Raw genomic sequence first — 26,037 nt, forward strand, 5'->3', positions numbered from 1 at the left:
AAGCTTTGGCAAGTTAAATGCAGAATGAAAACTTAGGACACTTTGTCTAGGAATATCAGATGAGCTAACCTATGTCTTAACTTTCCGTTCCCTGCCCCAGTAACTATTACTTCGTGTTACTTTACAGTTCATCATTACCATAAAACTTAAATACTATTTTTTTATGTTAACAGTAGAAATAGAAGCATGTTAAAAGCCTCTATTGAAAGAGAATAATATATGCAGGGGTTGAAAGCAAGACAATATATTGAGACTGCCTGGTACTGAACCTCAATCCCAATACTTAGTAACTGTGTGATCTTGATCACGTTTCTTACCTTTTGTGCTTCAATTGCTGCCTTTGTAAAATGGGAATAATCACAGTACCTTCCCCAGAGAGTTGTTACAAGGATTAAATAAACTCATATGTATAAAAAACTTATAATTGTAACTGCCATCTGATAAAAAAAATATGTTAAGTAATGACTATTACCACCATTATCATTAATACCACTACCACTATTCCAAGGAACTCAAGACATTTAATTTAGTTCTTTAATTTTCATCTTACCTCAAGTGTTATTAAGGGGGGGGCAGCTTATTCTCTTAACTGACAGGTAGTTGTTGTATAGTGGCCAAGAACATTTCATGAGTATCCCTACAACACATCTGCCTTACTGGTTTTATCAGTAAAATGGGGAATAGTAATAATTATCTCATAAGGCTATGTGGGAATTAAATACAAGGGTCATCAAAAGTTCAAGGAAATGTATATTATGAAAAAACCATGCGTTGATTAAAAAACTTTTTTTGTATCAAAATAAACTCATGTTTTAATTCCATTTCTCCATAAATATTTTGAAGTCTGCGAACTGAGATACCCATTCAAACAACCTGTTCTGTGGCATCACTGCATAGGACACGTGGATAACCCTGAACTCTGCCAGATACATTACATTTCACAATTACCTGCTTCCAGGTACTCAACCACCTCTGCAAAGATGAGATTTAATATGCTTCAAGGCACAAACCAGAAAAGGTGCTAGAAGAATAAATGAATTTAAAAAATAAAAACTGTCCCCTTCTTTCACATTCCCTGGTTAGGATACATTTCTTCAAAATAGTCAATGTGTGGAGGTTGGAGTATGTCAAGGGCAGAGAGCACCTGAGAAAAGGAGAAAAAAAAAAGTCAAATTTAGAGAACTAAAAAGGAAACAAAATTCCACATAAATTCAAGTAAATAATATTAACTGTTTAATAATTTAAGGCTTACAGTTGCCCACTGAAATTAACTAAACATACCAGTCAAGAAACACAGTCCTTAACATTAAGATGGACTTATAAACTTACTATCTAGAAAACCATTCTACCTAAACCAAACTGTGAGCGCCAACTGGGTTACAACACATGCTGACAAAATCCCTGTCTTTAATAATCAGCTGCTCTAAGAGCAAAAGGAGTCATATCTACCATTCACTCCTTTACTCTTCTGTTCCACAAATGTTTACTATGTGCATTCTACCTGGCAGGGCAGTGGTAAGCTCACAGCTTCTACTGATGAACAAAACTGACTATCATCCCTGCTTTCATGACTAGGGGAGAAGTAAGCATTAAACAGTTACATAAACATATAATTATGACATGTATCATTATGAAGGAAAAATGTAAAGAAAGGTGAAGGCAAAAAACCTTCCCTAAAGTAACACTATTCTAAGATTTGAAGGCTAGTTGATCAATGTTAAAGCAGGGTAAAGACACTGAAGCAGATTTAGAAATAGCAAGTCAGTGCTGTAGAACATAATGGAGAGGAGGCAGATAGTATAAAGTAGAAAAGGCAGGATATACGTCACACAAAATCTCCTTGAGTTATATTCAACGTATCGGATATTATTCTAAGAACAAGAAAGAAGTGAGTAGGGGGTGGGGGACTTTAAGACTTCAAGTCCTTTAAAAATATTTTTTATTAAAGAGAACTTCAAACATATAAAAGTAGGCAAGACGGTTTAAAGAATAACCATGTAATCAGACTCCGGCTTTAGTTATCCACACATGGCCACTCTTGTTTCATTTACTGGGTTGTAGGACAAGTCATGCTGTATTTTCCTGTTTTTCTATGCAAAAACGCATCATGACTTTTCTGACAACCAAATATATCCTCTACTTTTCCTACATAATTTTCAAGCATATTCTAGATTTATTTCAGCTATATGTTAAAGTATCTCTAACAGAAAAAAACACTTCTAGTTATTAAATCTAAAAACTTAAATGTTTTAAAATATCAAATACCCAGTGTTCAAAATTTCAATGTTCTTATTAAAAAAAAAGTTTGTTAATCCAAATCAGAAGATAATTAAGACTGATACATTATGACTGATTTATGTCTTTGAAGTTTTAACCTAATGATTTCTCCTTTTTCTCTTTTTTTTTTCCTCTTACAACTTACTTGTGGAAAGAAACCTTGTTTGTTTTAAAGCCAAGTATTGCTCACTTTAAAATTTTAAGTTAAGGGACCAGCAGTTAGCATAATGGCTATGTCGTTGGATTGCCATGTAATCAACTGCAGTTCGAGTCCCTGACCTGGTAGGTTAAACTCATGCCGGGCATGTGTGCATGCGTGCCTAAGATCTTGAGAGAAGGACCAGCAGTTAGCATAATGGCTATGTCGTTGGACTCCCACGTAGTTGACCTTGGTTCACATCCTAGACCCGGTGGCTTAAAACTCACGCCGGGCGCGTGTGCATGCATGCCCAAGACCCCGAGAGGAGAATGGAGGAGAAGGGATTGCAGCATGGCCATCCCCTCTGGGGGGTGATTTCTCGCTTTCTGTCTCTCTGTCTCTCTCTGTCTGTCTGGCGAGCGCACGCGCCCTATAGCAAAAACCTCTAAAAGAATCTTGAGAGGAGAATAGAGGAGAATGGACTGCGAAGTGGCCATCCCCCCTGGGGGTTGATTTCTCACTTTCTGTTTCTCTGTCTCTGTCTCTCTGCCAAGTACACATGCCCTATAGCAAAAACCTGTCTTTTAAAAATAAAACCAGTTAAACAAAGGTTTTATAACAGTTAATATGTTTTTTTCTTTTGGAGAGGTTTTTGCTATAGGGCGCATGCGCTCACCAGACAGACAGACAGAGACAGAAAGCAAGAAATCACCCCGCAGGTGGGATGGCCACGCCGCAATCCCTTCTCCTCCGTACTCCTCTCGGGATCTTGGGCACACACGCACATGCGCCCAGCGTGAGTTTTAAGCCACTGGGTCTGGGACACGAACCGTGGTCGACTACATGGGAGTTTAGCGACATAGCCATCACGCTAACTGCTGGTCCCACAGTTAATATGTTTTCATAACGCATATTTTTTTCAGAGGTTTTTGCTACAGGGCGTGTGTGCTCACCAGAAAGAGAGAGAGAGATAGAGAGATAGAAAGTGAGAAATCACCCCTCAGGAGGGATGGCCTATCCCTCCTCCTCCATTCTCCTCATGAGATCCTGGGCATGCACGCACACACGCCCGGCGTGAGTTTAAGCCACCGGGTCCGGGACTTGAACCACATGGGAGTTCAGCAACATAGCCATTACACTAATTGCTAGTCCCCATAAGGCATATTTTATCTTTCTTCTTTTTAATTAAAATGTTTATACTTAGAATTTTGGTATAAATGGAAAAACGACAGATTTTCCAGTTTCTTCAAATAATTATTTTTATCATATAAAAGATAAATGATTTCATTTCTATATTTTTTAGAACTTATAATTAGCGAGTGTCACAAATTCACATAAGTTTATTTCTCGTTATGTGACAGAATAATTTTTAACATGAACAACTGACACTTGAAGAAGGCAGTTAGAAATTAGTGTTTTACTTGACATCTTTTGGACTCTAAACTCTATATCTGAACAACATACATCCTGTCTTGGGGGGAAATAGAATGTAATGAGTGACAGCGTCCATTAGACAAAGCTATTTTACACTTCAAATCTATCTGCTATAATTAGAGGTTATCTACAAGAAAGTGACAGCCATATATTTTAAACCTCGATAGAGAAGAATGAAGCTTTCTTACTCCATATTTGATGAGACTTTTCATAGAAAAGCCATAGACAACAGGGTTTAGACACTTGTACTGCAGTCTTTTGCTGTGATTGTTAGCCGCAAAGGTACAATATTTTAAACTCTGCCTAGAATTTTGTAAATGCCTGTTGTTTTATCCTCTGGCTCTTTCTGCTTAAAAAATGTTTAACAAAGGATGGCATTCCAGTGTTTCTAGGTGGCAAAACAGTACTTAAACCAGTAGAAATGGTCCAGGAAACTTAGAAGTAATTATATAAGTAAGAAGAAATAGTAGCAGTTTTGAACTACTACTATTTCTTTATGCCTGACTCCCCATTTTAACAGCTGGAGTTCCTCTGTAACCCCACTATTATTTGAGAGAATAGAATATGGGAGATTAGCCTTATAATGTGAATAGGAGGCGGTTTGTAAAAATTTTGGCTTGTAAGGAGTCAAAGTGTCCCAAAATACTACCAACTCTTTAAAGTATCTCAAATACAAAAAGAAAGGAAGTAGACTTTTTAATTAAAAATGAATTAAAATTATACCCTTAAATGACGGTCACCACTAAACCAGTGAGTCGGCACATTTTTCAAATCTTTTAAGAATCGGACAAAAGCTCTTTATGTTAGCTGCTTTTTAGGATTTTAGCCTCTCTGATTTTAAAAGATTTACTATAAACTGGTTAAATGATGAGCAAATGGCTTAGTTTCATCAGCCAGCCCTTCATAAAAAATAATGACTTGCTGTGAAAAATCTCAATACTAAACATAAAAGACGAGAAATTTAACTATTTCTTCATAGAATAATTATCTACCGAGTTTCTACTTTGCCAAGGAGTCAAAGACAAGAAAAGACACAGGAATTCATTTAAATCCCATGTTTAGCAAAGGACTACCCCGCCCATTCCCTCACCCCCAATAGATTTTGAGTCCTTTAAAGCAAAGACTATGTTATCATTGTATTTTATAGTTGTAACATAAGTATATAAATTCTTAATATAATCCAATGACTATTACACACACATATGTATTGGTGTAAAACACCCAGATCAAGAAATTAGGTATTTACAACCTAGAAAGCCCTCTTGCCCTGTGTTTCAACCTTTTTATTGGTGTGTGATATACCATTATATGAGGGAACTGGTTCCCAACATACTTATCTGGAATACAGGCAGACATTTGTACTGTTTCTTATTTCTAGCTATTATGAATAAAGCTACTATGAATATCCTTGCACATGTCTTTGATGAACATAAGCACTCATTTCTCTGGAGTGTATACCAAGGAGTAGAACAGTTGAGTCACTGAGTAGGAATATAGTTAACTTCAGTAGAAACTGCCCGTTTTCCTAACTGATTTTACAATTTTATGTTTTCATTAGCAATGGATGAGTTTTAGCTGATCCACGTTCTTATGAACTGATACTTTTTTTTAATGGTATTTTTGCTATAGGGCACGTGTGCTTGCCAGAGAGACAGAGATAGAAAGTGAGAAATCATGTCGCAATCTCTTCTCCTCCATTCTCCTCTTGGAATTTTGGGCATGTACATACATGCACTCATCGTGAGTTTCAACTGGCCGGGTCCAGGACTTGAAATGTGGCAGACTATGTGGGAGCCCAGTACCTTAGTCACTATGTCATCTGCTGCTCCCAATATTGTCAGTCTTTTTAAATTTCAGTCATTCTAGTAGTATCTCATAATTTTACTTTACATTACTCTGATGACTAACTACTTTGAACACTTTTGGATGTATTATCCTCTTTTGTGAAATTCTGGATTTTTTACTCATGGGTAAAACTTTCTGATTTATGGAGGCTTTTTTTTTTAACATGATATATGATGTTTAGATATAGAATTTACAGGCTGAAAAGTTTCAAGTAAAACATTTATTTCTAATTGTCTTCCTCAAACAATAAATATTTATCTTAAAAATTATTCTATCCACTAAAACAAAATGGATAGTTTTTGGAAACCAGTCTTTTGTTGGATATATGTTCAAAGTTTATCTTTTCATTCTCTTAACTTCTGATGCACATTATTCTTAACATCAGTGGTGGCCAATTTAATAATCTATTCTTTTACGGTTAATGCTCATCTATTTAAGAAATATGTTTATCTCAAAGTCATGAGTATTTTCCTATTCTTTTACCTTTAATTATTATTTAACCTTTAATTTACCTTTATTATTTTACCTTTTATTTTAAGAGAGATTTTTCCTATAGAGTACGTGTGCTTGCTGAAGAGACAAAGAGACAGAAAGCAAGAAACCACTCCCCAGAGGGTATAGCTACACGAAATCCTTTCTCCTCTTGGGATTTTGGATGGACGGACACACAAATGCATGCGCGTGCGCACCCTCTGTGTTTTAAGCTGCCAGGTCCAGGACATGAACTGTAGTCAACTACATGGGAGTCCAGCAATGTAACCATTACACCACCTGCAGGTCCCTTACCTTTAATATTTAAGCCCATGATCCATTTGTATTACTTTAAGTGTATGGGCGTGAACAAGGGGCTAAGGTTCATTTTAAAAAATATGAATGTCTAATTGGCTCAGAGATTTTTTTTTGAAGATTTATTTACTTTTAATTTTATTTATTATCATTATTTTTCTATTTTGACCAAAGAGAGACAGACAGAGAGAAAGGTAGAGTGAAAAAGCAAGCCGCCAGGTTCAGAATTTGAACCATGATCAGTCATGTGGGAGTCTAGCACCTCAACCACCGTGCCCACTGCTGGACCCGACTCAGAAATTTTTAACTGAATTCCATTCTTCCACAGTATTGCAGTGGCACCTCTTTTGTAAATCAGATGAACAGACATGTGTATATCAGTTTAAAGACTCCGTATTTGGTTTCATTAATCTAGTTCTTTTTTTTCTTTTTCTTTTCTTTCTTTCTTTTTTTTTTTGAGATATTTTCGCTAATAGGGCGCGTGCGCTCACCAGACAGACAAAGAGAGACATAGAAACAGAAAGCGAGAAATCATCCCCCGGGGGGATGGTCATACCGCAATCCCTTCTCCTCCATTCTCCTCTCAGGATCTTGGGCACGTATACACGCATGCCTGCCCGGTGTGAGTTTTAAGCCACCGGGTCTGGGACGCAAACTGCGGTCGACTACGTGGGAATCCAGCGACACAGTCATTACGCTAACTGCTGGTTCCCTAATCTAGTTCTTATTCTTGTGCTGCATAGTACTTGGTATTGCATCTCAGTATCTGCTAACAATCTTAATCTTAATACCTGGGAGTACAATTCTAATGTTACTCAAATTCTCCAGGACTGTCTTGGCTATTTTATATCTTTGGCAATTCTATACATTTTAGAATAAGTCTGTCCATAAACACAGACACACAAAAATGTGCTGGGGATTTTGGTTGAGATTACAATGAATATTGAGAGGTCTTCAAAAAGTTCACAGAAGTACATATTAGGAAAATACTATGCATGTATTTTTGTAAAAAAAAAAATGCACCAAAATAAACTTGTACGTTAATTTCATTTTCACAAACTTTTTGAAGTTCCCATGTACAGCTCAACATGAGGAGAACATTTATATGACCACACTGAGTATTCTAATCTGTGGATAGGGGAGACTTAAATGTATCAGTAAATTGCCCAGTACTACAAACTTTAAGCACACAGCAAACAAATCAAAACCACTGAAAACTAACCTATCTCTATAGTAACTTTACTCTTTTATTCTCCTTAGCAGGATTTAATTAGTACTATTATTGAGAGAAATTTTTGCCATAGGGTGCATGCACTAGCCAGAGAGACAGAAAGCAAGAAATCACCCCCTGGGAGAGATGGCCATGCTGCAATCCCTTCCCCTCCATCCTACACTTGGGATTTGGGGCACAGATGCACATGTGCCCAGTGTGAATTTTAAGTCCCCAGGTCTGGGATTTGAACTGTGGTTGACTAGGTGGGAATCCAATGATCATTATACCATCCTCTGTTCCCAGTATTGTTAGTATTATTAACGTCTGTAGCTGAACAGCATGTCTGCATTCAGAGAAGGCTCCTACAGGTCCCACATTGGTATGATTTCTCTGTGCTACTTACAAACCCAAAGGCCTTGTTTTGTTAGATCAGACTATACAAAGGAAAATGAATGATCCTTCTCTGTCTCATTCTACCCTTCTCTAGAGCACTTCAGAACTAAGATTGGGGAAAAGCGTCCCCAAGAGACACTGAAGTTATTATTCCAGGCCCTGAGATTTTTTGTTTTCTGTCATTTTTTTTTTCCAATACACCAGAGGGTATATATGCTTACTGGAGAGAGACAGAGAAACAGAGATACAGAGAGAAGACCAAGAGAAAGGGCGAGAGAGAGAGAGAGAGAGAGCGAGCGAGTGAGCGCACTCTTCAATGGGCTACAGTCATGCTACAATCCCTCCTCCTCCATTTCTCCTTTCTTCAAGATTTTAAGTAGGTGCACATACGTGGCACGTTTTTCAAGCCTCTGGACTTGAACTACACAGTTGTCCATGTGAGAATCTAGTCACCTTAACTACCAGGTCACAGGCTGACTCCTTTTATGTCATTTTTATTTATTTACTCCTTAAACAGACTTATTGCCAAGTATGTGTTTAGTGCTATTGTCTCGTAACAAGAAAAAACACAAGACTTGGATTACAGGGGCTTGGCAAGAATCAACGGACACTAAATGGGCTTTAGAAAACAAGGGAGGGCCGGCAGGTGGTGTGGTGGATAAAGGTGCTGGATTCCCCTGTGGCTGACCACAGTTCAAGTCCTGGACTTGGCGGCTTGTTTTCTCGCTTTCCCTTTGGTCAAATAAAAAAATAATAATAATAACAAATGGAATTAAATAAGTGAATAATTCTTAAAAAAAAAAAAAAGGCAAGGGAAACCCTAAAATGACATAAAAATTTTGTGTATTTTTTTTTTTTTAAAGAGGGTTCAAGGCAAACACCCTAGCTTCTAAGGAGTACAAGATTCAAAATAACTCAGTCATTTTATACACTGATCATATGACAAGTGAGCATGTACATATGTACAAGTGCATAGATGGTGAGGTAGAAATATCCTGCCAGATTTTAATAGTTCACATTCTGACTCGTTATCAGTGATATGTCTAAACAACCCCAGTTTTTAGAAAGATAAATTCATTTCTATTTCCCTAAATTCAAGGTGAATCTATCCTTTACAATGGGAAGAAGCTACTGTGCATATGTTTAGATTCAGTGAGATTACTAAAATCAATGAATTTGATACAATGACTTTGAAGTTTTCTTTAAAAAGAAAATCTGGGGCTGGCAGCTGGTGTGGTGGTTAAGGGTGCTGGACTCCCAAATGGCCAACTGTGGTTCAAGTCCTGGACTTCGTGGCTTGCTTTTTCACTTTCTCTCTCTCTCTCTCCTCCCCCCTTCCGGACAAATTAAAATATAAATAAAATGTATGTTAAAAAAAAAAAAAGAAAAGAAAATCCAAAGCCTCCCAGGGCTTTGTAGCTATTCTCTGATACATAAAAAGTCATCCAAATTAAAATGCAATCTTCTCACAATTTCCAGGTTAATCTTTCTAAATGCCATTTTTATCATGGCATTCCTTTCTTCTCCCTCCACTCAGTCAAAGCTTATTCTCAAAAGGTACATCTTAAGGTTTATTTTCCCTGTGCTTGAAGTTCTCTGAGTTTCCAAGTCCACAACAATTTTTCTCCTCCTAATATTATGGTAGTTAGCTGCCACCATTCGCTTGAGAAGCTTTAAAATTATAGATACCTCAAGATCCCAATTTAGTAGACCTGAGGTGGAACCCATAAGTCTGCATTTGAAGACTCCCCTGGTGATTTTATTGATAATATGCTTCTAGGTTTAGTTGTCCATCTCTTTGCTATTCATATAATGCAGACTGCCTGCATTAATGTGTAACCATGCAGGCAGCCCCCCACAGGACCTTTATCATAGTATTTATCACATTACAGAAATCATTTAAACTACTTGCAGGCAGAGACCTCAGAAGCTAATAGTTTAGGCATATAGCCTATGCACAGTAAGTGTTCACTGAATTAATGAATATGGGCTGCAGCCAGACAGCTTTATACCCTGATCCATGCCACTCTGACCTTGGCAAGTTACTTAATTCCAAGCCTTTGGTTTTTCTTCTGTAGAGTTAATAAGCCTTGTTCTGACACGATTTTTAAAGAGTAAATGAATTAATGTAGGTAAAGCATCTAGCAGTTTCTGACACTCAGCAACAGTTAAACACCTAGCCTCCCTTCAAAAAGGACAGTATTTTAAGTTTTTTCTTTTTTCAATCTTCCACACAACCTAGCACTACTCTTTAGACAGGACACAATAAACATCTGTGGTCTTAATTGTATCAAACACCAGTTGCCTCTTAGACTGGCATTCTACACATACCAGGTATGTGGGCCCTGAGATGCTTTTGGATACTCATCTCAGGTACAGCAGAAATTCATTATGAAAAAAATAGTGGTAACACACCATCTTTATCTCCAACTATCTATCTGCTTTATTTTTTTAAATTTAATTTTATTTATTATTATCATTTTTCAATTTGACCAGAGAGAGGGAAAGAAAGTGAGAAAGCAAGCTGCCAGGTCCACGACTTGAACCGTGGTTGACCGTGTGGGAGTACCATGCCACCTGCCAGCCTCTGCCTTACTTTTCAATATACTACCACAGATATCACAGCACTCTTCTTACAATAAGAGTTCAGGTGCTCAAACAATGGTTTGTGTGTTTCTGTGTGTGAGTGCTTTAAAACATATCTATGTATTTTTAAAATTTAATTTCTACAACAATCATATTCAATTATTTATGCTTTTATCATGGTACTTTACAAATGAACAAACCTAGAGCTTGAAGAAGAACCAGAATACATGGGTAGAAAATAGTAGACCCATGGGGGGACCAGCAGTTAGCGTAATGGCTATGTCACTGAACTCCCACGTAGTTGACCGCAGTTCGCGTCCCAGACCCGGTTTCTTTATACTCATGTCAGGCGCGTGTGTGTGCATGCCCAAGATCCCGAGAGGAGAATGGAGGAGAAGGGACTGCGGCGTGACCATCCCCCCTGGGGGGTGATTTTTCGCTTTCTTTCTCTCTGTCTCTCTCTGTCTGTCTGGCGAGCGCATGTGCCCTACAGCAAAAACCTCTTAAAAAAAAAAAATAGTAGACCCATAGGACCAGCAGATGGCAAAATGATTATATCACTGGACTCCCATGTAGTTGACTGTGGTTCAAGTCCGAGACCCAGTGGCTTAAAAATCAAAGCTGGGCATGTGTGCATGTGTGCCCAAGATCCCCAAGAGGGATTTCTGAATTTCTGTCTCTCTCTCTCTCCCTGTCTCTCTGGCAAGCGCACATGCCCTATTAGCAAAACAAAACAAAACAAAACAAAAACCCTCCTTAAAAAAAAAAAAAAAAAGACTCATGATTCAAACCCAATTCTGACTCTAAACCCCAGCTTTTATAAAGTACACTAGAACTGGTTATGTGTTTTTGTGTGATTTTTCAAGGATTTTGTTCATTTCTTCTTTCACTGTTCACTCTGATACTGTCTTTTGTAACTTTTTTTTTTTTGAGAGGTTTTTTCGCTATAGGGCGCGTGCGCTTGCCAGACAGACAGAGAGAGACATAGAGACAGAAAGCGAGAAATCACCCCCCAAGGGGGATGGTCACGCCACAATCCCTTCTCCTCCATTCTCCTCTCGGGATCTTAGGCACGCACGCACACACGTCCAGCGTGAGATTTAAGCCACCGGGTCCAAGACGCGAACCGCGGTCGACTCCGTGGGAGTCCAGTGACATAGCCATTACACTAACTGCTGGTTCCCTGTCTTTTGTAACTTATTAGTTACTCTACAGGAATGAATTATAAGCAAATATACCAAACAGACAAATAATAGCTTCTTATACCACCCCTCCTTTTAAAAAGAAGTGAAAACTGGTCTGGATATAATAAACCACTGAAACCTGTAGTTAGCAAATTTCTGATGCCTCCTTGAAGTATTTCTTCACCAAGAATCTCTTTACTCAAGTCTCTGACAATGTACGTAAGGTCTGTACTCTTTGATGCTGGTGGTACTTAAGGCAAATTGAAGAAGTAAATAACTAAGTAAGCAGCAGATATCATTCTAAATTACTCCAAAGTCTGAAGAACCAGTTATAAAATAGCAACTCTAGTAGTAGTATTAAAACATACACACACACATTGCTAGGCAGTTACAATTGACTAAAAAATAGCAATACTCCTTTAAAAGGGTTGAAGAAAAAGAGATTTCAAGTGGTTAATCAATAAAATGAAATACGCCAAACCAAGAAGCTACTATTTAACCAGACTATAAGTTTGAAAATACTACTTTCATCAAATACCTCAAGCTTTTACAGTTTTTTCCTTAAAGTGAGATCCAAAGTTTGGCTGAAGTGCTAATGATTTCTCTGCAAATAAGCACACGGACTCACAAGAAGTCACTGTTCTCTGATAAAGTGTTCACTGTGGCACTTAAAATAGCACAAGTTAAGTGTTATATGAAGAACTTGAGGGAGTGTTCCTTCTCACATGAAATAGAAAACAGAGTCCAATTTTAACAACTTCTGGAAAAATTTGCACGTAGCAAACTTAAGATTAGTTGGGGAGAAGCTCTCAAAGCACAATGAGTCTGCCTATGAATCTTTATATCTCTAAACACAACCATAAATAACCTAAGCTATGCTACCTTACAGACTGGACTGTTTCTATAGTAAAAATTGTTTTCTCACAACTCTAACTGAACCTCTGATTAAAAATATTAGCAGATAAAAATTAAGTACTTAAAGTTAGGGCCATTAATTCCCACTGAAATCACTCACAATATTATACTCCCTTTTTGAATTTTGAAAACTGAATATCAGCAATATTCCTTAGCTAAATATCAACATTTCCTTTGTCAATTAATATTTATCTGCCAACCGATAAAACTTAGAATCCACTTTAAACTTACTCACTGTTCAATCATAAAAAGGGTCTATTTTGTCTCAGGTTTCCAAGTCGCTTAATAAAAACTTCAGTTATAGATTCTTTCTAATCTATTTTCCCTACCAAAAAAATAAAAAAATAAAAGCTTGTTTCTATAGGCTTTACAGATTTAATAACTTACATTCTCAAAATTAAGAAACATTCAGACTGACAAATGCAGAATGCACACTACATCTCAGAAGCCAATTTGAAATCTAACAGGTTCAATGTTTCCTAATTTGAAGGTGAGGCTTTGTGCAAAACACATAATTCATAGCATGATTTTCAAACTCCCAAATAAAAGTTTGATAAAATGGGCTCCCCTGTTGAATTCAATATGCTGCCAAGGTTGAAAACCACTGATCTAAATTGTGAAAATTTAAGACGGTCATATAGATATATATGAAAGGAAAGCAAAGTATTCAAAGAAAACAGCTTATAAAACAGTGGGGGTGGGGTGTGGGCACACATCTGTGTCCTTTTTAATGAGAACGTATGAACTGAAAGTCTATCTAACAGGTACTGTCCTATTTCCCCACAATGAGCTTAATTGCTGTTCATAGAGTTTGGCATAAAACTGTAGCTGACTCCAAAATCTAGTTCCATGTATATTTGAACATTTCTTTTGTTCTTTATTAATTTAATGAATTAGTTTACGAAAGTTTCCCCCTTGTCCCCAACCAACAATTTCACTTACATTATCATGTTTAAAAAAACACAACATCTTCAATTCCCGGAAGACCCTTTTGCAAGAGACCAGATTCTGGAAGACGTTGGGCATCTTTTTGAGTGCTACTCTCTTTCCATCTCTTGGATCTGTTACTGACCTAAAAAAGCAATATACAAGGGGAGAGGAAAAAAAAGAGAAATCAATTCCAAACCTCATTCTCCAATGTTTCAGATCATGACACTGATCTTAAAACATACAATATTAAATCCACTTAATATGGGTTAAATGTTTCAGTGAGAGAAAAGAGTCTCACCTATAATTAAAGAGATATCCAATCTATCTGCCATGTTTACTCAAAATTTCTTGTCTAAATTTCTATAAATACTAACCCTTGAGAGGTCACTTAAAACATCTGAGGTAGGAGGGCAATTAATGATCAAGGTCAAATTAATTTCATACTTAATTTTCATTTCATTACATATTCAAAATGGAAGAGGTATTCAAACATAATTTAAATATTTTGTTTTCTTATTTATATAAGCATATTTTGTAATATGGCCTTTAGTACCAGTACTAGCTGAACAATTTCTCCTCCTAATAAGTGAGTATCAGCTCTGGGATCCCTTTTAGCTCCTAAATAATGACAACTTCCTCCCTCTTATTTCCCAGCTCTTGGTATAGCAGTTGCTTCTTTATAGTTACTCTCTCTTTAATAGCTCATTATTTTATCTTTTGGCCTTCTAACACCTGTTCAACCTGTTTTTTTGTATTGCAATTCTCTATATTTCAAGCACTTGTATGACTTCCATTTTTTTGACTGGACCCAAATTGATACATATTACATCAAATAGTTAAAAAAAATCAATAAAGTAGGTAAATATGGTCAACTGATTTTCCATGATTTAATCTAGAGTTTTTCCCCTTCTATCCATCATTAAAAGTCTACTTGTTCTTATCAAATTTACTCCTGTCAGAGTCATTTATCTTGATTCCTATCTGTCATTCTCAGCTACCATATCTTTCAGTTCCTCTCCTGGTCATCCAATGCTTTGGGTATTCCTCCTAGATTTGTGTCTTTTTAAAATCTAACCCATGTGTCATCAACTTTATCCAAGTTATGAATTAAAATTCAGGACAGGACTAAGAATAGATCTTTGCAACAGATACAATACTAGAAACCATCTACAAAACACACCAAATTATTCATCTTGAGTGTGGTTATTCAATTAATTACTCATATAATTAATTACAATCACTCTATTCCTTCATCTTGTCCATGAAGAAATCCGATACCTGTCAAATTGTCTCCTGACAATACAGCATTATGTTATCTTCCTACTGCCTAAAAACCATTCCAAACTTCTATATAAACTCATTTTAGTGATCACTACTACTTCCTTTCCTCATGAAACCCTACAGTGATTACTCTAGTATTTTTAAAATACTTTTTAAAAGAATTATTTTCTTGGGACCAGCAGTTAGTGTAATGGCTATGTCGCTGGACTCCCATGTAGTCGACTGTGGTTCATATCCTGGACCCGGTGGCTTAAAACTCACGCCGGGCATGTGTGCGTGCATGCCCAAGATCCCCAGAGGAGAATGGAGAAGGGACTGTGGCGTGGCCATCCCCTCCGGGGAGCGATTTCTTGCTTTCTGTCTCTCTGTCTGCCTGGCCAGCACACACGCCCTATAGCAAAAACCTCTCCGAAAAAAAAAAAAAAGAATTATTTTCTTTAACTTTATTTTTTTATTTTTAATTTGACCAGAGAGGGACAGAGCTGGGGGAAGCAGAGTGAGAAAGCAAGCCACCACATCGGGAACTTGAACCATAGTCCCACCACGCCACCTGCCAGTTCCTACTTAGTACTTTTAAACAAGAGGACTCCACTTTCTCCCATTGAATGAAAATTGGATGAAACAATTAAGTTTTATCATTTTTGAATTTTTGCTAGCTTGATATGTAACTTAATTAGGCTAGGAGTTGCTAATATGGACTGTTGTTTACAAAATACCAACCATATTCACTATCTTCAACACCATAAATATGTCCAATAATTAAAGTAAATCAGAATTATAAAAGAAAAGGGGCCAGTAGGTGGCGTGGTGAAGGAAGCTATACTCCCACATGGCTGACTGTGGTTTAAGTCCCGGGCCTGGTGGCCTGCTTTCTCACTTTCTCTCTCACTCTCTCTGTCCCTCTTCAGTAAAAAAAGATAAACAGATGAATAAATAAATAGAGTTAAATAAAAATAACCCTTTAAAAAAGAAGTATAAAAGAAAAAAAGGGAAAAAATCCCAAATAAAATCTGCAATACTGCTTAAAATCCACATAAACTAATAAATAGGGAATACTAAATACTATACTCAGACTTTTAGTTAAAAGTATACTTTTTCTGTCCCAGCTATGGTGGTGCAGATAGTAGGGTGCTGCTGGAACCACGTGGGAGGCTTGGTCTTTGGATACTAGGTCTTTGGATACATCCCTGTGATCCTGGCTAGCTAGAAGGTGGGGATAACAACGTGGCAAGACTCTATCAAGCATATCTGTTTCTCTCTCCTTCCTTCTCTCTCTGAAATAATTTTTTAAAGAATTTTATCTACTGGGGCTGGCAGGTGGCAACATGGTTGTGATGGCTGGACTCCCACATGGCTGACTGCGGTTTGAGTCTCAGACCTGGCAGCTTGCTTTCTCACGTTGGTCAACTTCCAAAAAATAAAATAATAGCAACGAATAAAATTAAATTAAATAATTAAAAAAAAATTTTTTTATCTACTATTATTATTTTTTAATCTGACCAGGGAGAGACAAGGAGAGAGAGAGAAAGCAAGCCACCAGGTCCAGGACTTGAACTGTGGTTGACTATGTGGGTGTCCAGTGCCTCAACCATCATGCCACCTGCTGGCCCCCCTGAAATAACTTTTTTTTTTTTTTTTATAAAAGAAAAAGGTCATTTTTTTTTTTCTGTTTAAATGGAGCATATTACCTACTTATTAGAAGAGGAAAGGGTCAATGAGAAAGAAAGAGAGGAAAAACACATGGTATTCAATTGTCATGTCTCTTTTGTCTTCTTTAAACTGGAACAGTGACTTAGTATGCTTTAAAGGCATTGCCGTTTTTGAAGAGTATAGGCCAATTGCTTTGTAGACTGTCCCTCAACTTGAATTTGCCTGTTTTTTTATTTTCCCTCATGATTACATTTAGGTTATACATTTTTGACAGGAATAACACAAAAGTAATGACTTGTCAGTGCATCATAAGAGGCACACGATGTCAGTATGTCTCAATACTGATAGCAACTTTAGCCGCATACATGTGGTATCTACTAGGTTTCTCTACTGTAGCTACTATTCCCCCATGTAACTAAGTATGTCCTATACCTCAACAGACTGACTCACAACCTTGAGCACCCACTGAAGGCCTTTGTCTGGATCAATTGTTATTATAATAGTTGCTGAATGGTACTTTAAAAATGTTAGTATCTTTAAAAGCACAATGTGTATTAGTTTTTTAAAATGAGTAAATTGATTGAACACAATGCCCTTTCCAAAGGCTTCATACTACAGTTCTTCCCAACTTCTGACTTCTTACTGGTCACCCTATTGCAGTAAGGAAAGCTATTCTAAAATAAAACCACTCATGGAGATACTTAACAGGAGCACAAGGTTAGTACTGTGCCTTGTAGTAATGTTTTAAAGTAAAATTCACAAAGCAGCATTTTATTATTCATGCAAAAGGCAGTCATGCCTGTGGCTGGTAACAATATAACTAATGAATGTGAATGGCAGTGCAGTAATTTCACGCCATGTTGAGTTTGTTCTCTCTTAACTTGAGGCAGCAGATGCTTTAGTTCAGCACAAACAGTACCACAAAACACAGATAAGTGTGGAAGCATGTTAGACAGGAATTCTTTTATTTTCTTTGTTATTCAAAGGCTTAGTTTCTCTGCTGTGTCAATACTCTGGTTATTCCAACCGCACTGGTTAATGAAGCTCCAGCTGTTGAGATAATGAACAACATTAAGGGCAACTTTCCTCATTTCAGGAAAAAGGAGTCATCTTTACACCTTCAGTTCACTTACTGGTCAGTGACTTTCTCTGCTAAATCCTGGATGCTCTAAAAATGCTTCTGTCATTTCATCTAATGACCTTTTTAAGCATTCAAGTTACATGAACAGGTGTGTACTTCCTAAGTTTTAAGTTAATATGTAATTCTTCTGCTTAATTAAAAATAAAGTTTAAGGGGTTATGAGAAACTTTTCTAACACATGACCAGAATGCATCAATCCTTCTATGCACTTAGAACACAAGTTCCACTGTTTTTTAAGAGCAAGAAGATTCCATGAGCCATTCTTCAGAGAGATATAGAGCTAGTCAAAAGAGCACAATAACAAAACAGGAAACATTTTAGATGTGTGGCACTCATTTTGTTGTAGAGTTTTCTTTTTGAAAGAGACATTTTTGCTGTAGGGCACATGCGCTTGCTGGAGAGACAGACAGAAAGCAAGAAATCACTCCTCAAGAGAGATGGCCACACTGCAATCCCTTCTACATTCTCCTTTCAGGATTTCGGGCATGCACCCACACATGCCTGGAGTTTAAGCCACTGGGTCCAGGACTCGAACTGCAGTCACTACATGGGAGTCCAGCGATGACCATTACTGCCATCTGCTGGTCCCTTGTTGTAAAGTTTTCTTAATCCCAGGAAACCGTGACCATTGCCACAAAGCTGCTCAAATTATTGACAAGCAGAAAAGTAATGAAAAAAGAGTGAAATTTCAAATTGGGGATACTTTCCCAGGCATTAAAATGTCACTTAATACAACTTTAAATGATCACTTAAAATGTCTTTAAACCAGGCAGCACAAATCTCTAAAGAAATTATATGTTCTTTTGTTGTTGTTGTTGTTGTATCAGGTTTTTTCCCTTAGTTTTTTTTTGCCATAGGGTGCATGCACTTGCCAAAGAGAGAGCCAGAGACAGAGAGAGAAAGTGAGAATCATCCCCTCAGGAGGATGGCCACACACCACAATCCCTTCTCTATTCTCCTGGAATTTTGGGCATGCACACACACATGTGCTTGGTGTGAATTTCAAACCACCAGGTCCAAGACTCTAACTGCAGTTGACCTTGTGTGAATCCAGCACCTCAATCACCATGTTACCTGTTGCCCTGTTTCAGCAGTTTTTTCTTCTTTCTTTTTATTTTTTTAAGAGAGTTTTTTTGACATAGGGCATGTGTGCTTGCCAGAGAAAGAAGCGAGAAATCACCCCCCGGGGGCGGGGGGAGAGGGGGTATGGCCATGCTGCAATCCTTTCTCTTCCATTCTCCTCCCAGGATTTGGGCACATATGCCCAACATGAGTTTCAAGCCGCTGGGTCTGGGACTTGAATGGCAGTTGGCCATGTGGGAATCTAGCAACATAACCATTACACCATTTGCCAGTCCTAGTTTCAGCAGTTTTAAAATTTTTATTTATTTATCATCATTATGATGATTTTATTTAAAGAGAGACAGTGAAAGAGAGAAAGAGAGGATGAGAAAGCAAGTTGCCAGGTCCAGGACTCAAACAATGGTTGGCCACATTGGAGTCCAGCACCTTATCCACCATGCCACCTTCTGGCCCTGTTGCAGCAGTTTCTAAAGTTTATCTTTCTGCAGGTTTTTAGCTATCCAAAGAAAATTAAAAAGTTATAATAAGAATGCTTCAAACTGGAGTAACAAAAATTCTATTCATGTAAAGTTAAAATCAGCAATCCTCTTATGTTTTGCTATACAACTATGTCAATGGTATTAATACAGTATACATCTCAGTAATAGAACTTCCTAACTAGACTCTAAATATTTAGATTACTGCCTTCACATTTATTTTGAAATTTATTTCCTTAGAAGTTATTTTTACTTGTATTTAGATTTGGTCTGCTTGAGAAAATAGCAAACTATGAGATAAAATCTTTGACAACAAGTAGATTTAGGAAATGTATCCTATTTGTACCTTAATCTTTGTTACATGTTCAAGGACATACAAGAAATTTTATGGAATATAATATGAAATATAGAATTTAGTTTTATATCTCTCTGGTCTTTCTAACCCCGATTTTTTAAAAGATTGTTTTATTTTTCTCCCTCCTTCCCTCCCTCCCTCTTTCTTCTTTCCTTCCTTCCTTTCTCTCTCTCTCTCTCTCTCTCTCTCTCTCTCTCTCTCTCTCTCTCTCTCTTTCTTTCTTTCAGTTTGACAACAGAGGGACAGAGAGAGAGAGAGAAAAAGTAAGTTGACAGGTTGGAGACTTGAACTACGATCGGCCATGTGGGAGTCCAGTGCCCTTAACCAGCATGCTACCTGCCAGCCCCTCTAATCCAAATTTTATCAGGCTACACTTTGTGTGTACTATGTCATAACTTATAGTTACACTATTTAGAAGAAAAAAATCCATTTAGGCCTCGCTGTTGCATCCAATAACACAAAATAAAAAAGGATTCCCACCATCCATATTTATGTTTCGATCATTTGTTTCATCAGTTGAGGTTTTTTTTCTGATTTTTGTTTGTTAAACCAAACTTAGTATTTGTTAAGTTAGCTGTATCCATGAGAAAGAAATCCTTGTCCTTTCCCCCCACAAGATCCTCAAATGTGTTCATTTATATTACAAGGGAATAAAAGGCCTTATACAATAGCTAGACCAAAGTAATGAAATAGCTCATTCCTTTTTTTTTTCTTATCCTAACATTTCTTACAAGAAGCAAAACATCTATATTTAACAAAAAGAGTTCAATATGAACTTCCTTGAACTGTGTTTAAGTAATTATGAATAAGAAATAATCCAAGAGATGAGACAGCACCAGACTACTCTGACCTGTAGTCAGACACCCCAAGAGGGATAAACAGGCAAGCAATCCCATACTGGGTTGTCATATTAACTTTGAATACCTTTTACTTGTAAGACCTAACTTTTAGGACCCCTTCAATTTCTTGCCAATAATACTAGATAACTTAAAATCATTCTGTATGGAAACTATGTGATTATTCTTTAGACCATGAATTAATTAGTTATATCTGTACTGCAGATACTGGGAAGATACAAAGATAGAAAAATCCTTCCTCCTCAGCTGCTGTGACATCTCTCTTTGAGGAATCTAACCTACATGGAGGAAAGTTGCCATGGTGTCTTTTTTTCTTAAGGAGAGGTTTTTGTTTTTGTTTCTGCTATAGGGCACTTGCCAGAGACAGAGAGAGTCAGAAAGTGAGAAATCACCCTCTCCCCGACCAGGGAGGATGGCCATACCATATTCCCTTTTCTTGGGATTTTGGGCAAACATGCACACGTGCCTGGCTTAAGTCTCAGGCTGCTGGGTCCAAGATTCGAGCCCCAGTAAGCCATGTGGTAATCCAGCAATGCAACGATTATGCCATCTGCTGGTCCTGCCATACTGTATTTTCAATGGAGATTTTCTAATGTTAGAGGATGAACATGACACAGCCCAGTCGGCCAAGTCTAGGACGTGTTCATGGCCCACTGGTCACAGTCCTCTCTTAAAAAACAGACCTATAAATATTGCATAGGGAGGAAAATCAGCTGCAATGAAGGAAAGATTTCTGTGCAAAACCCCAAAGGAAAGTAATTCACAACTGCACTTCCCCTTTCATTTTAACTTCGGACAAGAGGTCACAGAGGGTAACTAAAGCTAAAATGATGTCACACAAAAATGTACTTGCTTTTAATCCCACCAATGACTTCCATAATAGGAACACTGAAGAATATACAGATCTTTAAAAATTTAAGAAATAGCAACTTTTGTGGCACGTTAGATTTACGTGAAAACACCTCATGAAAGAAAGACAGTTTTATTCATATTTTTTAAATAATTATTTTTATTCAACTTTATTTATTATAATAATTTTTTTCTAATTTGAGAGACACGGGGGAGGGGTAATGAAGGAAGTGAGAAAGCAAGCCCAAGTCACCAGGTTCGGGACTCAAACCATGGTTGGCCATGTGGGAGTCCAGCACCCTCCAAACTATGCTACTGCCAGTCCCCATAGAGTAGGTTTAAACTTTAGTTTTACCTATGTCAAAGACTGGGACCAGCAGTTGGTGTAATGGCTATGTCGCTGGATTCCTATGTAGTCAACCATGGTTTGAGTCCCGGACCCGGCTTAAACTCACGCCGGGTGCGTGGGCATGTGTGCCCAAGATCCATGGAGGAGAAGGGATTGCAGTGTGGCCATCCACCCCGGGGGTGATTTCTCGTTTTCTGTCTGTCTCTGACTTTCTGGAGAGCGCATGTGCCCTATAGCAAACAAACAAACAAAAACTCTCAGAAAGAAAGAAAGAAAGAAAGAAAGAAGATAGATGTCAAAAGTATTTTTATTTTTTTTGAGAGAGATTTTTGCTATAGGGCACGAGTGTGCGCTGGAGAGACAGAGAGAGAAAGTGAGAAATCACCCCCTGGGGAGATGGTCCCATTGCAGTCTCTTTCCCATTCTCCTTTAGGGATTTTGGGCATGCACACATGAATCTGTCTCAATTTTCAATATACTGGGTCTGGGACTTGTGGGAGTCCAGCGCCTTAACCATTATGCTACCTGCCTGCCTCCACCATGGTAATTTTTACAGGCTGTTAGTAGATGTGCAAACTGGTACAATCCACTTTGGAAAACAAGTTGGCAACAGCTACTGAACTGAAATACATAAAATCCAGTAATTTAACCCCTAGGTATAGGTTCAAGTAAAACGTGCACACTTAAACTCTAACAAGTATACCAACATGTACATAGCAACAACTTTTGTAATACTCTTAAAACTGGAAACAGCCCAAATATCCATAAACAGTAGTATGGCTAAACAAATTATTGTGTATCATACAATGAAATATTCTGCAGCAATGAGAATGAACCAATGCCACATACAACACAGATGGATTTCATAAACACAACCGTAAAGAGAAGAAACCAGATACAATGAATACATACTAGATTTCATATCGATATTATTAAAAATATAAGCAAAGCTAAACTCTAGTTTTTAAGGATACACCTTAGGACACAGAAATTATTAATAAAGGTAGTGGTTATCATAAAAATTAGGATACTGTTATCTTTGGGACAGGAAGGGGGGGCATGGGGGACTTCAGGGTGCTGGTGATGTACTATTTTTCACCAAAGGGTGGTTATGGGGGGTATGTACCTGGTAATACATCACTGAGCTGTTTTATTTTATACATGTTTCTGAATGTGTTATTACATAACTTAGATTTTTTTTTCAAAATGCAAACTGCCTAGTTTAATTTTCTAGCATGAAAAAGCATTTTAGCATAAAATCTGTATGAGTAATATTTATAGAGAATGATTCTTTCCATTATTTTTCATTTACACCAGCCCAATGGATTTTGTCACTTCTTTCCCTGTGCTAAAAGTTAATTCTACAGAGAGAAGTACACTATAATACCTTTATTATGTTTTGGTAGAATTCCAAAGGAATCTGCTTGCTTAAAAAAAAATAAACATTTTCTCCCACCATTAGATAAAAATACGCTATGAGGAACATTCCACAGGAGAGTGCCATCAGCACAATTTAAGAGTACAGCCCCACCCCTAATCTAATCACAATCTCCTAACTTCTTACAATGTGAAGCAAAAATGCTGAAGCAGCTACAATATATAGATGTGCTTCAGGTTTTTAATTAGCTAGCCTGTTAAAAATAACTCAAACCAAAAATATTGCAAAAAACAAAACGGGAGGCAGGACTTTCAGCTGTGGCATACTGAAAAGGTCAGCAAATCCTGTCCCTCTAAAGCAACTAGAAAAAGTGTTTTAAAAAAGAGTCAGAACATGACAAAAGTCAAATGACAAATTTAAAAGTGTTTATATATATATATGTAAATATATATGCTATTTGAGCAATAAAAATAAATGATATTTGAGTAAAAGGAGTGGTAGTCAGTCAAGTTACTGCATGGGGCTGCTCCTTACCCCCCTTTCTGCCCAACACTCACCAAACCACTAGTTCATGCAATAGTTCCACATGGGCAGGCCTGGCTACAGAACCCAGTAACTTCACTATCTGAGGGAGCTGACAGGATTTGAAGTCAAGGCAAAGAAAAACCCCACCTGATGGCATTGAAGGCAAAAGCATCAAAATATAACTGGAAAAGAACAGAGAAAACCTACAGCTCTCTTAGCCTCAAGCTGTTGTCCTTACTGTGAAGAGGGGCAGACTAAAAGAAATTCAGAAATTTAATAAGGAGATTCTGGGAAGGAGAGGGCCGCAGAGTGGCTAGATACTCTCCACACATCCCAGGCTGACTGGAAGCTGAGTACATGCCCAGAGGAGCATGTACCAAGGCCCAGGCCCTCCATATACCCCTGATTAACTGGAAGACTTCCTGCATGTGAGATTGGAAAGAGTTCAGCAGAAAACAAAAGCTGGGACATATTGAAAAACTGGATGAGATTCTATACACACACACACACACACACACACACACACACACGATGGATAACAAAAGATGGAAGTCTTAACTGGCTCAATGTATGAGTACAACCTTTAACCCATCACTGGCTGACTACTAAGGAGTTCGCCAAGGCTAGGCTAAATGATAAAATAACAACAAAAATCTGAGTGGCTGTACCCATGGGAAGACAGATTTTGCACATAAAGTCTAGACAATTTTCTTAAAAAACAAAAACAAAAACAAAAACACATAATGACAGCACTGACAATGCTCAGGGGTGTGTGGTGGTATCAGATCCAGAGTTGTTACAATATATTATCTAGTATGTCCAGTTTTTAACAAAACATTACAAGACACAAAAAGAAACAGAAAAATATGATCCATACTCAGAGGGAAAAACACAGTCAATAAAACATGTCCCTAATTGGGCTCAGATGTTATATTCAGAAAGATTCCAAAATCAGCTGTTAGAATTTTTTTCTTTTGTCATAACAGAACACGTGAGCATGCACGGGACAGTGAAAGTGGGGTGGGGAGAAGAGAGAGAGAGCACTCTCCACAGGGTTTGGTCACACTATGACCTCCTCCCTCCAGTTTTCCAGCCTGTTAAGCACTGGTAAGCGTGCCTCATGTGTTTTGGGGTGAAGAATTGAACCGAACCATGGTCACCACATAAAATCTACTGGGTTGTTGGAAAAGTCATGGTACATTTTTGCATAGAAAAAAACACGTCACTTTTCCAACAACCCGGTAGTTCTCTTGAGCAGTGCATTCCCACTGTACCAAGGAGCCAGTTCAAAACCCGCAACTGGGTTGTCAGAAAAGTCATGACACATTTTTGCATAGAAAAAAATATGTGACATTTCCAGCAACCCAGTATTATAAATATATCCAAAGAACTTTTTTAACCATGCTTAAGGAATTACAAAAAATATGGTGACTCAACAAATAGGGAATGTCAGTACAGAATTGAAGGAAGAAGGAGAAAGAAGGGAGGAGGAGGATGGGGAAGAAAGAGAAGAAAGAAGAACCACCAAATCAAATTGTAGAGTTAAAGTATACAAAATTGGGGCTGGCCCTATGGTACAGTGAGTTGGGCCCTTGCATGGAGAGCTGGATCCCACATGGCTAGTGGGTTTGAATCTTGGCCTTGGCAGCTTGGAAAATATGCTGCGAGCATGTGTTTACATGCGCCAAATCCTGATGGGATGGAGAAAAGGATGAAAGAGGATTGCAGTGTAACCATGTCCCATTAGGGGCTTCTATTTCTTTCTTTCTTTTTTCTTTTTTTTTTTTTAATAATTATTTTATTTATTTATTTAAATTTGACCAGAGAGAGACAGGTTGAGAGTGAGAGAGAGAGGAAGTGAGAAAGCAAGCCACCAGATTCAGGACTTGAACCCTGGTCGGCCATGTGGGAGTGTCCAGCGCCTTAATCACCACGCCACCTGTTGGTCCCGGGGCTTCTATTTCTCTACGGTGAGTGCAAGCACTCTTTGGTAATTAAAGGAGAAATGTACAATATTAAAAATAAAAAGTTCACCAGATTAACACAATGGCAGATCTGAGATAGCAGAAAAAAAGAATCAGTGAATTTTTTTTCTTTTTTTTTGGAGAGGTTTTTTAGCTATAGGGCATGTGTGCTCACCAGAAAGACAGAGCGAGACAGAGAGACAGAAAGAGAGAAATCACCCCCCAGAGGGGATGGCCACGTTGCAATCCCTTCTCCATTCTCCTCTGGGGATCTTTGGCACGCATGCACATGTGCCCGGCGTGAGTTTAAGCCACCTGGTCCGGGATGCGAACCATGGTCAACTACATGGGAGTCTAGTGACATAGCCATTACGCTAAATGCTGGTCCCATCAAAATGAGAACAGAGGAGAAAGGATCTCAAGAATA

The 26,037-nt window shown here is 37.8% G+C and overlaps 1 protein-coding gene across 1 annotated transcript in view; it reads right to left on the minus strand.

The window, feature by feature from the left end:
- Window positions 1-26,037, minus strand: part of NLK (nemo like kinase) — a gene marked incomplete in the record, with an annotated part of 196,979 nt that overhangs the window by 68,332 nt on the left and 102,610 nt on the right. The window contains 2 exon segments of the mRNA XM_014584980.2: window positions 1,089-1,144; window positions 13,715-13,844. Coding sequence (XP_014440466.1) covers window positions 1,089-1,144; window positions 13,715-13,844 — 186 coding nt within the window.

This window comes from Tupaia chinensis, unplaced genomic scaffold, assembly GCF_000334495.1.
Source record: "Tupaia chinensis unplaced genomic scaffold, TupChi_1.0 Scaffold148350_1, whole genome shotgun sequence".
NCBI lineage: Eukaryota > Metazoa > Chordata > Mammalia > Scandentia > Tupaiidae > Tupaia > Tupaia belangeri.